This window comes from Haemorhous mexicanus, chromosome 6 (assembly GCF_027477595.1).
Source record: "Haemorhous mexicanus isolate bHaeMex1 chromosome 6, bHaeMex1.pri, whole genome shotgun sequence".
Classification (NCBI taxonomy): Eukaryota; Metazoa; Chordata; class Aves; order Passeriformes; family Fringillidae; genus Haemorhous; species Haemorhous mexicanus.
Window position 1 is genome coordinate 13,671,577 of NC_082346.1, and position 16,112 is coordinate 13,687,688.

Genomic DNA, 16,112 nt, shown 5'->3' on the forward strand with positions numbered 1-16,112 from the left:
AAATGAAGAAATTTTTTAAGAACTGCAGTGAGGAAAAACAGCAGGGACACTCTGGGGCAAATAAAATTCTCTAACAGTGCCAAGGAACTACAAGGCAGCAGTGTCCAACCAGGCTTAGTTCTGGCTCCTGAGAAGTGTCTTGAGCAAAACAGCTGCTAACACAAGGGATAAATTCAGGGTATTCCAGCTAGGCAGCTCAGCCTGGTTTGGACAAACTAAGAAAGTTTAGCTGAAGTAAATGCTGAATGTACAGGATTTTTTTTTTTTTTTTTTTGAGGAGGCTAATCAGTGAGAAGTAATTATGACAATAATATTAGCAGTATATTTCAAGTTCATACTTGAACCACTGGTAGTCCTATGCCTTATATTTATCCATTACTCCTTTACTAAAAGGGTGCAAACACTTTGGAGAGTAGAGAGAACTCCATGAAACACATCCAAATTTATATTCTTCAGTAATTCACAGATTTACAATTTCTGTTAAGAAATACATCCTGCTCAAAAATCTTCCACAGCATTTGTTTGGCAGATTCCATGTCCTGAGCAGAGGCCCAAGATCTATCTTCTGCAGAAAAATGGAGGGCAGAACCTTAACACAGTCTGTCTTCCTAAACAAGTTACATTATTGTTTAGGAACAAACTAAGGCTGCCAAAGTATTGATTTTTTAGCACTTTTCTTTAAATACCTGAATTCTTAGGAGCTCCCTAGCTGCAATAACAATAAGGATCAAAATTGATTCAAAGAGAAAGTAAAGAAACATGAGCATTTTGTCAAACTGTTAAAATTATCTTTTCAAAGATACTTCTGGCTATAGCCCTTTGTCAGAACTTCATTTTATCTTGGAAGTGCAAAGCACCCAGTAGGGCCTTAAAGAACATGCAAAAATTATCTGTCTAATGTCACCTAGAGGTGACAGGTGAGCACCTCAGAAAGCAACACTGACACCACTTCCCTGAGCGGAAGGTTGGGATATATTGCCTCACACTCCATGTGAAAAATGCTTTCCATACTTTGGCCAACCTTCAAAATGCATGGATTTATGAGATACTTTCCCTACATCTCTTCTTTTAAAGGCCTGTAATTCATTATAATTTCACTAGAAATTAAGAGAACAGAAACTGAACCAAGAACTGTTTGTCTGACTCAAAGGCTTGGAAGAAAACATTCTGCACTGTGAGATTTTCAGAAATCAATAGTCTATTTACATTTGCAATATAACCACCTTAAAATAAAGGTATTTATGAACCAAATATGAGATGATTTTATAAAAACATACCTGAAGTTTTTAATTAATCCAAAGATTATTTGCATAGAGCAGATTGTAAAACACAGCACAAGTGGCAACCCCAAAACAGGGAGATGAGTGGAAAGGGAACATCAGAATAACCTGTCTATAAGAGAGCCTCTGCTTGATCAGGCTTTTGCAGAAGGCTGAAAATTTAGCATTTACTGACTTTAGGTAAAAATAACCTATATCAGAATTTAAAAGGTAGTTCTGAAGGTCAACTACACCACATACACCCATCTCTTTCAGAAAGGAAAAATATTGGTAGCATTTGTCTGAAGCTCATCTGAGGACTTGCAAGTGGAAAGTGGATTGTGATATGTGGCAAATGGATAATTTCTTTATCAGTATGTTTTTTTAGCCCAGAGACATCCTGCTTTCCATACCAATGTGCTTGGGAAAAAACTGTGAATAAGAGCAAGAAGCCTTTTCAGCAAATAATGAAATAAGCCATCAGTACTAACTCTAAACTTATCCTAACACTCCCCCCACACTCAGTGTTCCTTACTTGCTGAACACCAACAGCAAAGGCCTTCAGGAAAACTTCAGCAAACTCATTGTACTCCTTGGAAACATTCCCAGGGCTTCCATACCTAGAATTAGAAGCAAGTATGTAAACTCAAGGGTGCAGCAACATTACTGACTTGAATGTTTCCTTGGAGTTTTTTGGGTTTTTTTAATAATGGAAGACAAAATACCTCTCAAAGAGCCTAGCTAAGATATGCAAAGCCCACTTCTTGCATTTCCACCAAGGCAACTCAGGTCTATCATCTTCGTCAACCTGAAGGGTTTCCTTTAGGAAAAAAAAGGACATTATTTACCAGTTATTCACAAAGAGTTCAAATTATATGTAATTAGAACAATTACACAGTATATCTTGCTTTTAACCTGCCATTTAAACTTCTAGCTTAATAGAAGTATGCAGCAGAGCATAGCTAAAAATAAATCCCATGAAATATGTCAAAATGATCAATAAATTTTTGAAACAAGAAGCCAAAATAAGTTTTGCTATAATTTAAAAATAGAACTTGCATACAAGCTACATATTTTTAAAATTTGTTTAGTCTGTTTGAAACTCCCCATTTAGCTTAATCTTTTTTATTTATTATTTTCTTGGCATCTGTAGAGAAAAAGAATGCAGAAATAACATTCTAGTGAATGAAAAATACTTAAACCTAAAGACATAAATAGCCAAAAGCCACTTACAGCTGGTACGTCCCTATCAACAACAGTCTTCAGGATTTCTATCCACTCTGTCAGGTTTTGCTGATTTATCAACTCCAAAGGTAATGTGTACTGGTTAAAAAAAAAAGAATTATTTTTTAATTGCTTTATAATAAATTTATGTTACTTTTACAGTTTAAATTTTAGCTTTCAAATCTTTCCCCACACCATGAAAGACAGAAATTTACCTCAAAAACCAGGCTGAAGAACTCAACACCATCTAACCTATATCCTAAATATCCTCAAAGGTGCTAGAGGTCTTTGTTTCAATTCATTGTGCTTATGCAATGCTAAAATGCTACTTAAATGGATGCTACTCTAATTTCTGAAGCATTTAACAGCAGTTCCATTCCAAACTGCTATATTTACACTGGTAATTCTCTGTAGGCAGGCCTCCACAATCTGTCCTTAGAAAACTGATTTTCTAACTGGTTTTCAGCAAACACCCTACCTTAGAGGATGGCAAGTGTAACTTTTATCTAATGCCAACCAGGAATAGCACTGCTCAAAAGTAAAAGCACAAGACAATCAGAAACTTGTGATTCATGGAGCTGAGTAGTAGAGAAAATGATTCAGATGTAATCTAATACTGTAATATTTCTGTCATTCACTATTTTTAAGGAAAAGCATAATGCTTTAAAATATTGTTCAAGTGTATACAACATTTTTTACCTGGACAAGGGCATAAAATATTTTGAAGATCTGTTTCTGGATGAGGACAGATTGGTCTGATGGATCATTCAAGAGCTGAATGAAGCTGTCCTTCAGGACTGGCAGAAAATGTTGCATTGCAGCTATCAAGGGACTCCGCTCCTCTGGTTTCTTGTACCTTTAGAGAAGAGCAAAACCAGTTTCATAGTTTCAGGTGGCTTCAAATTGAAAAAGCTCACCTTGCCCCAGTGTAGGCACAAGTAGGTTATATGACAGCTCATAACAACCTGTCACTTCAAAAGAAACCCCTAGCCAGTTCCTGTGACAGAATCGGAAATAAAGCCATAGCCAGATGGTGTTACAGTTAAGAAATACATTAATCAGAGTGCACAGTTTCTCAAAATATTTGCAGAAGCTACATTGCTTCACTGGCACTGGATAAAGCAAACTGAGGAGCCTCTTGCAGCCTGGCACTGATGGCTCTCACATCTCACCATTTAATTTGCCCAAAGGCAATAATCAGTTAGAGAAGGTGGCATTCCAGGCTGTGGGGCAGACTCTGAGCAGGCAACCACCCTTGAAGTAAAACCTCAGACCTTCTATGCTAGGGACAGCCCACCAGCTTGCCCATGCTGAAAATAAGGCTCCACTTCCTTTCTCCCACACTTCTAAATTCCTGAAAGGAAATGAAGCCACATTTTGAAATCTCTGCCCCAGATTTTAACTTACACACAAGAAACTCCTAACTGATTCAAGAGTTACCACAGCAGAGCAGGATCTATTCCATACTGGTGATGACAATAAGGTAAAATATCATTTTATGATTGTGCATTTGTTTCTTGATTCAGCAATCAATACTTGTCAGACTCGTGGACTCCTGTGGGAGATTTCTGGGTTGGAGGATTGAGCTTTGGTTTCATTTGTTTTTCAAACACATTTCTTGTAGACTTTTCACTAATATTAAATATCAATTCTTGACTTCCTAAACACTGGCAATTTTCAGAATATACCAAGAAAGAGACTACTCAGTCTGCTGCCAGATGGCATGTTCTTTTAAGAACTACTACAAAATACTGGGCTCCAAAATCCTGTTCAATAATACAGTTTTCATACATTTTCTAAACCAGAAATCCAAACATTAAAATAAAATGTTGCTCAGAAAAATCCTGTTTCTAATTTTCACAAGAAAAATGAAAAACACTAGAAAAAAATTACTATGCAAAAAGCAGCCATTTGATCTTGCTGGTAGAATTTGAAGAAAAAAAAAAGTGAAAAGCTCCAAGATATTTATGTCCCATGTTAAGGACAAAAAATTCAAAACTTAAATATTCCTACAACTCAGGCAGTAAAAACTTGATCAAAATAATAACATCACACTGATTCGTGTCCCACTAAACTGACTGAAACTGAAATGTGCACATTCCTACATGACTGGGGACATGAAACTCACCCTTGCTGACTCCACCAGAAAGCTGAGCAAGCAGGAGCAGTTCCTGGCCTCAGCTGAAGTGTTTGATCAGCTGAGACTACAGACACACCTGGTGCCTTATCACACAGTGACTGCACTCAGATCCCTAAACATGCATTTATTTCTATCATCATAATTCACTACCACTGCACACTTCTTCATTTACAGCTCCCAGATCTCTGCAGCATATTTGGTTAAAGATCTTTAAGCTGAAAATCAAGTGAGAAATTTTTTGTGTTCCTTTCCTAGCAGGACTTAAAATTTTCAGCCACTAAGAAAAGTCCCACTTGGGATTACAAAGATTTTCATGGCATTCCTGTAAAAGTATTTTTGAGAAACTGACATTCACTGTTTTACACTGAGTGACGTAAAAATCATTAAATTAGATGGAAATTTTTCCATGCAACATTTTAAATCAAGAACCTGAAAGAGAAATGTTATGCATTCCAATGCTTTGAAAAAGTAAGTTGTGGATCCCATCAGTTCCACTACTACAATTCCCTGACTCCAGGATTGTCCTTTTCTCTGATCACCCAAGTGATCATACCAAAGCCAGTTAACTAATTCTGAGCTCCCAACATTCTAGATTTTACACTTTGAAACCTTTCTATGATAACTGTCACCAAGTACTAGAGTACCAATTGTTTAAAAGTTTAAACCTGATTTAAGTGATAAATTCCTGCAAAAGTCATGATTTTGAGCACTTTCTTACTGCCATCAATCCATAAAAAACAACCACCACACTAAGGTTTTAAAACACCTCTTTTTTCTGAATTCAAACTTTTAATGAAGGCAGTTTTTGTCATTTTTAGATGAGAAGATACATGAGCCAGCATCTGCACAGCAAGTAGCCAAGAATACTTTCTGACATTACATTTCCATCACTTTTGTGCAGTCCCATAAACAATTCTACACAGTTACAATATACACAGAGTACAAAAAATAGACACCAATATATTAATTTTGCTGGTTTATATGGAGAAAGAACTTACTCATAGTTTTTCACAAGCTGATAAAGACAGAGAAGAATTCCAAGCCAGCAAGCACTATTGTCAGATTGGAGATAAAATCCAATTTTCTCCACAACTGCAGTCCAGCGACTTGGATAATCATACTTGATAATGTGGTGAATGCAAGTAGTAAGCTGCACTCTGGAAATCAAAAACACAACCATTTTAAAAGTTACTACTATTATTTTAATAATATTCTTGTAGTCTTGAAGCAGCAAAAACTGTCCATACTTAGACTTCCTTTTTGTTTAGAAGGTTTAGGTTCTGTAGTTTCTACTTAATATTCTACAAATTTCTACATGTTATACAAGCTGAAAACTGTTTTTCCATCTAGATTAATTCTATGTTTAGGATACACAGTGTGTGACAATGATGCTTTGCACGTGGGTGATCTTGGCTGGGGGAAAAATATAAAAAGAAAGAAACCCAAGAGTCAGAATCCACAGGCAATTCACACAGAGGCTAAAAGTGTGCACCTGATCAGCTCAGGAGAGTGGATAATGGCTTCTACAATGTTCTCACGGATGCAGTGTCTGTCCTCCTCTGGGATGGAGTAAGGTGGGATCTCCCCAGGAGCACTTTCACGGTCTGGCCAATACTGGGTTATCATATTTTTCAAGTAGATAACCCCTGTGAAACAAAGAGTGCCAAATCAGCTGGCAGCCATTCAAAGCACAAAACAAACACACCTCTTACAAGCAAATATTTTTTAGAACAAAACCGACCAAAATTACAAAATCATTGTCCCTTCTTAAGTAGGAGAACCAAAATACATAAACCATGCAAGTTATTAACCCAATAATTTACTAAATTGATACTCTGTCACCCATTTAATATAAAAATACTGCAGGTATTGCTTTTAGCTGTGATTCAGGTAAGTAGTTGTGGAACTATTTAGCAACACACTTCTGAAAAATCCATAATGTTTTTCTCAATATTTTCATTAGAACTGAAAAAGAAAAGCTGATCAATACTAATGACAGCCTAAAACATCCCTTGTAAGCAAAAAAAAAAAAAAAAAAAAATCTAAGTTAGTGATACAGGAATGAATGCCAGAGAAACAGAGCTCCTTTATACCCAGGTTATGTGCTACAGCAATTTGTAGCAATCAGGCTGCTGGAACAAACCCTGCACTTACCATTTGACAACCATATCCAAACTGCTTGTGTGGCAGTTGGAAAAACACTTACAACATACAACAGGAAATCTAAAATGGCAAACTGGTAACAAAGTTATTGTTAATCTAATTCTACATAAAAATCCATATAGCAACTTCGCTTCCTAACTTTCATAGGCACCTTTTGAAGATTCAGAAACCAGAGAGCTTCTGAAAGTGTCTGCAGAGGTCAAGAAACACTCAGCAGATTATTACAAGATTGAAGTAATAGAGACTTGAGCCAGCCCTCAGAGAGATTTATCAATAATTGCTTTGCAAACACACACTGTAAGCTGGGCCTTGAATGAGCCATCCCCACTCTCTACAGGATGCTTTGGGGTTTAATTGGCTTATGTGGAGGAGGGTGAAGCTTCAGAGGTTTTCTTCAAACTTCTGCATGTTACACTTATAGGGCAGTAAGTTTTTGGAGTCATCATTTGAACGGTATCCCCAAGCAGTAAGATAAAAATGCAAGCTAAGTTTGGGCTACAACTTAGAGTAGTTTACTACATAGAAGGTCCAAATAAGCAGTCCAGATCACACCCTCCTGACCAGTCAGAAAACCCACTGGAGTATTGTACTAAAAACCTCTACCAAGTACTTAGGGCAGCTTTAAGGTGATGTTTGGAGCTGTCAATAATCAACATCCAATTTTACTGATGGTTCGCATGCAAATAAGCAGGGTTCCAAAAAATGCAAATTTGTTTTCTTCCACTTGGTATATTTAGAAACATTAGTGCTCCCAGTACAAGTTTAAATGACCTCCTTGGACCAAGTGCACCAGCATCATAAACCATTCTGCTTCCCCCAGGAATGTTCACTAGAGATAAAGGGGAAGAATCATTCAAGAGCCAGACACACCTTTTCTTTCTGTCTTCCTTATTCAGTGAATGGTGCCAGATAAAAGCTTGTGATGACTGCAATGTGAGCAACTCCCAACTTCTGAGTGCTTGACATTAAAACCATTAGAATTCTTTAACAGTATCTGCATGTGTACTTGTGTGTATGCACCATTTGAGTACATACAATGACAAAAATATTTGAACACTTGCCTGCCTGTCTCACTGGTAAATCCAGTTGCTCGGACATAGTGATCTGAAGCAGAGTTGAAACAAAGTTCACTGACTTATGAGCCTATGGAGAAGGGAAAAAAAAAAGAGTTAAGTTTTAGAATACTTCCATTATGTTTTACAATATCTTTATAATGATGTAATGCAATCAATAGAATACCAGCAATTCAGCCAGTTGCACAGGAGTCAGCTAATCAGCCAAAGCATTCCAAAGTTTTGTGCTCACTGTATTTTGAAGACAGCAAGGGTGAGGAAAAACCCTACCGTTTAAGGTAACAGCTGAAGAAATCACAGAATAGGAATCAGCCTTCCACAGTCACAGAACATGTTCCCCACTCAGAACAAACACCTGAAGCAAGAGCACCTGAACAGCCCGAAAAACCCAAGCACAGCAAGTTTACAGTGACCTTTAGCAAGGTATGAGTTCATGAGATAATAAGCTAAGAAACAGATGGGAACAATGTTTTAAAACTAAGTCCAACTCCTACTTCATCCTTCTGAAAAATCAGTTCCAAGGGACCACTGATGCACTACTGCAGCAGCTGTCCAGAGAACCACACCACAGCAAAGGAACAGCAGGGAGATCCAAGTGGAGACACATCCGCTCACTAACAACTTCCCAAGGATTTGCAGGAGTTTCACTTAGAAAGAAAGCAAAAAATGCTTTTTCTTACCATAATGAGAACTGTCACTGATACCTTACGGACTGGATTGTATTTTCAATGAGCAAACAAACCTTAACATTACTGTAACACCCTTTACCCATCTTTCCCAAGCATCAAGAACTCCAGACAATAAATTAATTTTGCTGGGGAAAGCGAGTTGCAATCCCTAAAAACTACCTCTGCTTTTCTTACCTGAAACCCACATAGCTTTCCTCGAGGTAAAGAGTCCATGGGCATGAGTTACAGTGGGAAATCCCTCTTTTATGCATAGGGAAAAAATCTCACAAGGGAGGCCAAGGCCTGGAACACTTATCCACAAAAGCTGTGGGACCTCAACCTTACAGAAATTCTGTTGGACAAGTTCTGATCTGCCTCAGCCAACTTCCAAACAGCTTTGTTTTTCTGCTTTATCTTCACTTACATGTCAATGTTGTTTCCTATGTTCTCTGCAGTTCCCCTATCAAAGGCAACTGCATAGATCCATACAATTTAACCTGTTGAACTCTTAGGAAAACACCTCTTACCCACTCGTTACTTTCAAAACCATTGAAATTACACACACTATTTATGAAAACCAAATGGCTGCCTGAGGTACTGCAGCAACATCGTATCATAAAGAGAAATAATCAGAAGTTATCCTTCCATTCCTTTAGTATGACCAAAAAATCTTCTGGAGTATGAAATGATGACAAGATTCTTCCTAAGTGTGTCATGTTGCTCAGCTCACTCCTACAGTACTAGAACGTTCCCTTCAACTTTTATTTTCCTGAGCAAGTATCTCCAATAGGTTCCAGCAGTAACAAGTGTGAAAGGGACAGCCTGGGACATGACATTGGTACTCAGATTTGGTTAGTTTTCTACGTCCTGTTCTTTAAAACAGATTTCAAATGAAGGACAAACTTCACTTAAGAATCTGCCCAAAATGTTAAAAGACTGTTGAACACATTCATCCTGTGCACTAAAACTCTACAGGCTCCAGAGCACCCAGAAACACCTGGTCCCACTGAAATGTTTATTTACAGAGCGTGGTTTGATGAACTGAGAGTAACTGACACTGCAATATGAGCACATGTCCTGCTGACCCATGTCCCTCTGATATTCCCCAAGTCCTCAAGAAGCAAACACGCTTTCCGATGAAAAAAAAATATAAAAATAAAGCAATTGTCTTCAACTGCCAAGCAGTGGTTGAATAAATGAATTTAAAATAAAATTTACTAGTTGGGTTTGATTTCTCCTACAGCTCCAGGCCCGTTAAGTTGCTCCTTTCCCTAAGGAACATTAATAGACACAGAGTCCTGCAGCACATTCCGAATGACATCAGACCCTAATTCAGCACAGCACTCAATTATACGCTTAACATTAATGGCAGCGGAAGTGCTCCCGTGTTTAACGTGTCCTGAACCTGACGAAAGCTTTCAGTTTCAATAACCTTTAACTCACCTACTGTAAGGTCATATTAGTCTGCATAAAATGGACTTAAAAGTGCAAACTGATGTCTTTCCACAAGGGCTATAAGCTTAACAGATATCTTTTCTACAGTGAAAATTTGCAATGTTTGCAAAGTCAGAAGCATTTAATCCTATAATTTAAGAAATGAAGGATTACATTCCCTTTCCCATGATAAATGACCGCTATTCCTGGAGTAAAAACCATCAATTTCAGCAACAAATATGGAAATAATGCTTAAAAGCTACTAAGGAACCAATGGGAAAACCAAAAGAAATTAAATTTTTAAAATCTTATGTCATAAAAGAAAAAAAATAGACAGCAGTGTACAAAACTGCCACACACTGAAATTTAATAAAATATCAAGGAATGTTTTCTTTACAAAGACAGGACTGAGCCTGTGCCTACAGCAGGCTACCAAAGCTCCCTAGAAATACCAATTCTATTAGTGTGTGGGATTAACATATTTTCATTGGGTTTTTTGAACTGTAGCAAACTTTAGGAGACAAAACTGAAACATCTACACCATTATCTGTTTGGTTTTTTAAAAATCTTACAGGTATCATCCTTATTAGCATCTGAAGCATCAGACTCCAACCAACCAGGAGGATGAGCTGCTTTATCACCTTTAGTGGTTCAAAGCAGATTCAGCCAAGATATAATCTGTGCTTTTAATACAAGTAAAATACCTTGTACTTGCCAATCAAAGCCTGCTCTTAATCCTCTTTTCTAAGACCTACATTCACACAGAGCTACGTTAACACTTCCATGCACTCTCTGTGGGATGTAAAGGACTCCCAAACTCCTTCCCAAGGCACTGAAAGGAAAGTGATTGCAGAGAAACTGAGCTGTAGGGATGAGTAGGGACAGCTCCAAGAAGACAAGGGTGTACTGAATGCTCAAATAAAACACCAGGTACTACAATCACCTCTCACTGCTCTGCCTCTCTTAAAAAGAGCATCCAGTGTTTTACTGGCACTTGGAGAAAAACAACTGAACCTAAAGCAAGACACCACCACAGGTGCCTTTTTGTATCCACAGCATTAAAAAATACTGAATCCACATCCCTTTCAGCTATTTCCATCTTTAATAATTTTACTGCCCCAAGAGGGCTGCTTCTCAGGACAACATGCTCCTCTTCACTGACTGCACTGCTAAAAAAAACAACCAGACTAAAAACCACACCTATTTTAGGTTCAGTTTAGAACTAAAATCAGGATTTCACAATGGTCCCTATCACATACTCTAAACTGCATGAAGAACAGAAAATTTAAGACTTCAAAGTTCTGACGTTGATAAATTCTTTACTTTTATTCTCTTGCTCCTTGTTAACATGTACCACTTAGAAGTAAACATTAAATTTAGAGAACTACAGTATTATTTTAAAAATAGTTCTGTCATATAAGTCACTTTTCCAGCACTTAACTCAGCATTTAAAGAAAAACAAAACCAAAACTCATCTCAAGTCCTTCCCCTTACAAAAGGTCTAACATGCCATGTCACTGGTATGACTTGGCTGTCTAAGAGCCAAAGAATTTGGGGACTTTTCCCAAGAGCAATCTTTGCTATGCAGCCTGGCTAGCTGAGGAATGTGTTCTATCAGACCACAAACCTTGCACCACTGTCTGTTAATGCCAATCACTGCCCCAGAACACACAATCTTTTTGCACATTGCAGTTTTTCCTAGCAGGGTTGATTTGTTACACATGTGCTAAAAGAGACTTTTGAGAAAAGTGTCACACCAGAGCTGCAGAGTCCACAAGAGGAATGAAGTTCAAAGTTGACACTGAAGAGACCAGTTCATGGCATGTGAACTATGAATAGTTAATTACAACGTGGAAAAGCACTTTTCCTCCAGTAATGATACTCACTGCAGTAACTTAAATTAATCTTTAATGCTGGAATATTCATCTCTCACACAAAGCCTGCATGACTCTAAATCTTAAAACCAAGTTTCATCTTGGGTAAAAAGACCTCTATGCATTCTCTTCAGACATCAGGAAGCTGACATACCATAACAAACACAGTACAATAGGTACCTCCTTTACTGTTGCCCAAAAAAGCATAACAGATGAGCAACACTTACTAAATGCTGCTGAACTGGAACCCCAGGTTATTTATATAGCTATTCAAAGTAGCACACATGTGAATAAAAGCTAACATTTTAAAAATAAATACGTTTTAAAAAAATAAATTCAATGCTTCTCCTCCATTCCAGTTTTGGGGGAAAAAAATCTACATGCAATTTTTGATCTGGGCCATAGCAGGACTGGGTGCATGTAACTATTACACTGAGATGAAACTGTTTTCTTACAGAAAGGTAAGGTCAGGAGCTGTAAGGCCAGGCTGAATCAGCAAACCACCCCTAGCACTCTTTTAATTCTTTTTTAAGAACTCAGCAGGTGTGGAAGTCGTTCTGACCTCAGGTTTTTTTGCAAGCCAGTTTTGCCACCTCTTATGCAGCTACAATGTATATGCAAACCTAGTTTAACATCCACAAAAGATACACACACACTTAGCAGTTCCTGCAAACATCCCCCCCTGCTCCTTTCACGGCTTTCTGCAAGTTTGCAGGACTATTTGCTCTACTGGCTGAGGAAAAAGCAATGTGCTAGGCACACCAGCAACTATTTGCTAAGTCATGACAAAGTGACAAGTGGCCCTTTCTGCTCGGATTTTTACCTCGTGCTGGGCAACTTGCACGGGGAAGGAAACTTCTTCCTAGCGGAGCCAAGGCTCCCTCGGTTCCTTACTGCCCCCAAGGGGATTCCTGGTGTCGGCCCAGCCTTGGCACATGCAGCTTTAAACACCCAAAGCACCCCTCATGTAGCACACACCAGAATACACAGATGGAAGAGGAGGGAAGTGAAAGTAACCAAGTACTTTGGGTAAAATGTCACACCAACAACTTCAAAAGAGACCCCATGATCTGACAATCAAAGCCAAGAAACTCATGCTCTGTTCTTTTTCTTACACTACAATAGAGAGCTGTAGATGTTACACATGCAGACTATGTTAGAAAAGGTTAAAAAAATTTCAATTCCAGAGGTAACACTATAAACCCCTCACCCAAAGTATCCATAGCATTCAGCATTTGAAAAATCCTGTCTGAAAGACTCCATGTAAGAAGAAGCTTGCCTCTTCCCCTTTGACAGCCTTCCACTCTTAACCTCTCAGCAGCTAAGAGTCCAATCATTTAATGCAACCATTCCATCCTTCTGACATTTGTAGCTATTAAGGAGCAGTGAAAGGCACTGAACCAGGCCCTACTGCACTGTTAAATCAATGGTGATGGTGGCCAGCCAACAGGAATTCCTCTTTAGCCTTTCCTTGTCACTCACATTAGAACACAAAAAACCTTAAATGCAACTTCTGAAAGTCACTTCCCAGTAGAGCATCGGGATCTCTTCCTAAACAAACTCTGTTGAGCTCTGACTTACAAAAAAAGATGAGTTACAGGGGATTGCACTTTTCCCACCCCCCAAACATTGTCAGACAAAAATTCTAAAAATTTTAATGACATCTAAAAAGATGTCTGATTTGCTCACACACTGACGTGAATCTCAGGGCCTTAGAAGACTTATCACAGTGAAGTTATAAATTCCCTGGAATTACAAAGAAAAAACCTGCAAGGAAAGTATTATCTAGCAACTGCACCTTTATAAATATGTTGATATTAGAAGATGAAACAACACTCCGTATTGTTTTCAGAGTGTCATTCCATAACTGCATAGTTAAAAATATCTATTTTCATCATAATTTCTGAGAAACTCTTTATACATGAAGCACAAAGACTATTTCAAAAGGCAGCAATGTCTTCCTGCTGCTCTCCAGTAGCTTAATTGAAGAGTCTGGTTCTATGTCCTGGTAAAACACAGCTTTCCCCTGTGAGACAGGGACAGAGATGGATGAACACCCCAGGGTACCCCATCAGCTGAAAATGCTGAGACACAAGAGCCAGTGATCTCATTCCCTACAACTTCTTTTCATAGTGAGAAAAGTAAAGACAAGGAGACCAAAATACTTGCTTTTTAACATTATCTCAACTCTGAAAGTTCTCACAGCCTTTTATGTGCAGGCAATATAACCTGATAAAACTTAGTGAAATGAGAAATAAAGCATAGAATAATTCATGACTTAGGCAAGGTCAAAGGACAAATAACAAGAGCCTGGACAAATCAAGAACCATACTCTCAAGTCCCCTTCTCCAGTCAGGAGAACTATGTTGACTGATAAGATGTGGTGAAGACACATCCAAATACTTGTTTAACTCTTACCTACTTAAGATATCTCTTGCACTAATCAGGAATATCAATTACTGACTGATGCACAGTCTTTTCTGGTAAGGTAAAATGAAAGCCAGTCTCATCAGCTCAACACAGGCACTTCTGACAAATTAAAGTAAACTGAAAGGTCAACCAAGGACAACTATTAAGCTATAAAAACACCTGTGCAGCCTGGCCATGTGCAAGAACAGCGTTCACTGCTGCTGTGATCTCATCTTTACAGAGAAAGAGACCCCCATAGCTGTAGTTAGGTATTAGCTGGTAACAGAATTGCTCTAACATTCAACAAATTCAGACCAGCATCTGCAAGAAAATGCATAGCTGACTTCAATAAACCTAAGTAAAACCAAGACCATGCATGTGAATAAAGCTGAATGTGTGTGTAAGTGCTTGCAGACTTCTGGTTTAGCACATATTTTTATCACAAAATATCTGTGAAAGATTAGTGATGCTCCATTTCCCACAACAGAGAATTCTTACACACTGGTTCAGTAATATCTGGTGCTTTTAAAGGGGCACAACTATTCAGATTTTTTGCCAATTTAGCATTTGTGTAGTACAAGATGGACCATGGGGTTTTGATTCCAAAGTGAGAACAAAAGCCAGTGGCCAGCGAGCACGATCCTTCCTGCAAGAAGAGTTTGCCATTTGCTGAAGAGCCCAGCCAGCAGTGAATGTTAATTTCCTGCACCTTCAGCAACTCAATACCTGCAGAAAAGAACTAGAATAGATTACAAGCAAGTTACTATATATAAATATTGACACCCACTGAACACCTAAAAAAAAGCATTTTGGGGCCAGCTTAAGATTTCAGATCTTACTGTCTTTATAGGCCATCATAGTTTTTGCATTTTTGATTTAAATAACAAACGCTAACATACTCTTTAACAGAGTACATGGAAAAGACAGGCAATTACTTCATACAAGTCTCAATTAGTCACTGAATAGTCTTATAGAGCTATCTGTTTCAAAGGTACCTAATATTTATTTGCCAATCACTTATTAAATAACATGCAAGAAATCACTTTTTAATTTTCTGAGAAATTCTACCTTTAGTTTTTTAAATTTTCTCCACTGCCAGTGGAACATTTGGCTCACCTTTATCTAAGCTCTGCTGAACATCTGTTGCATTACATGAGTATTGTCAGACTCGAAGTCTGCTTAAGAGCAACAAGGAAAAATGTTTGTGGAAAAAGCCAACTAAAGGCAGCACAAGAGCTGCCACACAGGCTTATCCTTCGCCTCCTCCACCAAGACACCCTCTTTTCTCTGGGTCAAACGCCAAACGTCTACAAGCCCCGTGGCTGTGTCTCATCAATAAAGTTGTCATCTACCAGGTGAGGTCGAGCAGAACAAATATATAATCTTCTTCCAAAACCGAAGTCCCTGGGACTGGGAGCTGCCGGGATGTTACATCCGAGTCTGGCAGGTGAGTGCAGTGCGAGCGGATGACACACCTGGGCTGGGAGCCCTGTGTGCCCCCGTCCCTGGGACACGTGTCCGTATACACCCAGGGAGCACACCTACCCCGGCAGCCCTGCTGAACCCGGAGCCCACGGGATCTGGAACACCAAACACCGCCGGGCTGCCAGATCTGATTCTCAGCTCAGCCCAGGCCATGAGATTTGATTCTGAACTCAGTCCAGGCCACTCTTACAGGCTGCACTGCTGGCGAAGCGATGGGGCTCTCGCTACCTCCTTCCCCGCTGACAAATTAGTGCTTTCAACACCCAAAGACTGATGTCGCTTAAATGGTCCCAGGCAGGGCTGTGTCCAGCAGGAGCCACCGAGGGCCTGCACAAGGGCGGTTTTAAACCCCCCTCCGCGGATCTCCCTTTCCCCGGCTGAGC

General features: G+C 38.9%; 1 protein-coding gene across 3 annotated transcripts in view; it reads right to left on the bottom strand.

Moving 5' to 3' along the window:
• The window catches only part of IPO7 (importin 7), a 34,692-nt gene that overhangs the window by 18,081 nt on the left and 499 nt on the right, over positions 1 to 16,112 (bottom strand). For all 3 annotated transcript variants that reach the window (XM_059848865.1, XM_059848864.1, XM_059848866.1), the window contains exons 2-8: positions 7,848 to 7,929; positions 6,116 to 6,269; positions 5,622 to 5,780; positions 3,183 to 3,339; positions 2,493 to 2,582; positions 1,985 to 2,079; positions 1,795 to 1,879 (exon numbers count right to left, since the gene is read on the bottom strand). In XM_059848865.1, the coding sequence (XP_059704848.1) occupies positions 1,795 to 1,879; positions 1,985 to 2,079; positions 2,493 to 2,582; positions 3,183 to 3,339; positions 5,622 to 5,780; positions 6,116 to 6,269; positions 7,848 to 7,929 (822 nt within the window). The remainder of the gene's footprint in view (positions 1 to 1,794; positions 1,880 to 1,984; positions 2,080 to 2,492; positions 2,583 to 3,182; positions 3,340 to 5,621; positions 5,781 to 6,115; positions 6,270 to 7,847; positions 7,930 to 16,112) is intronic.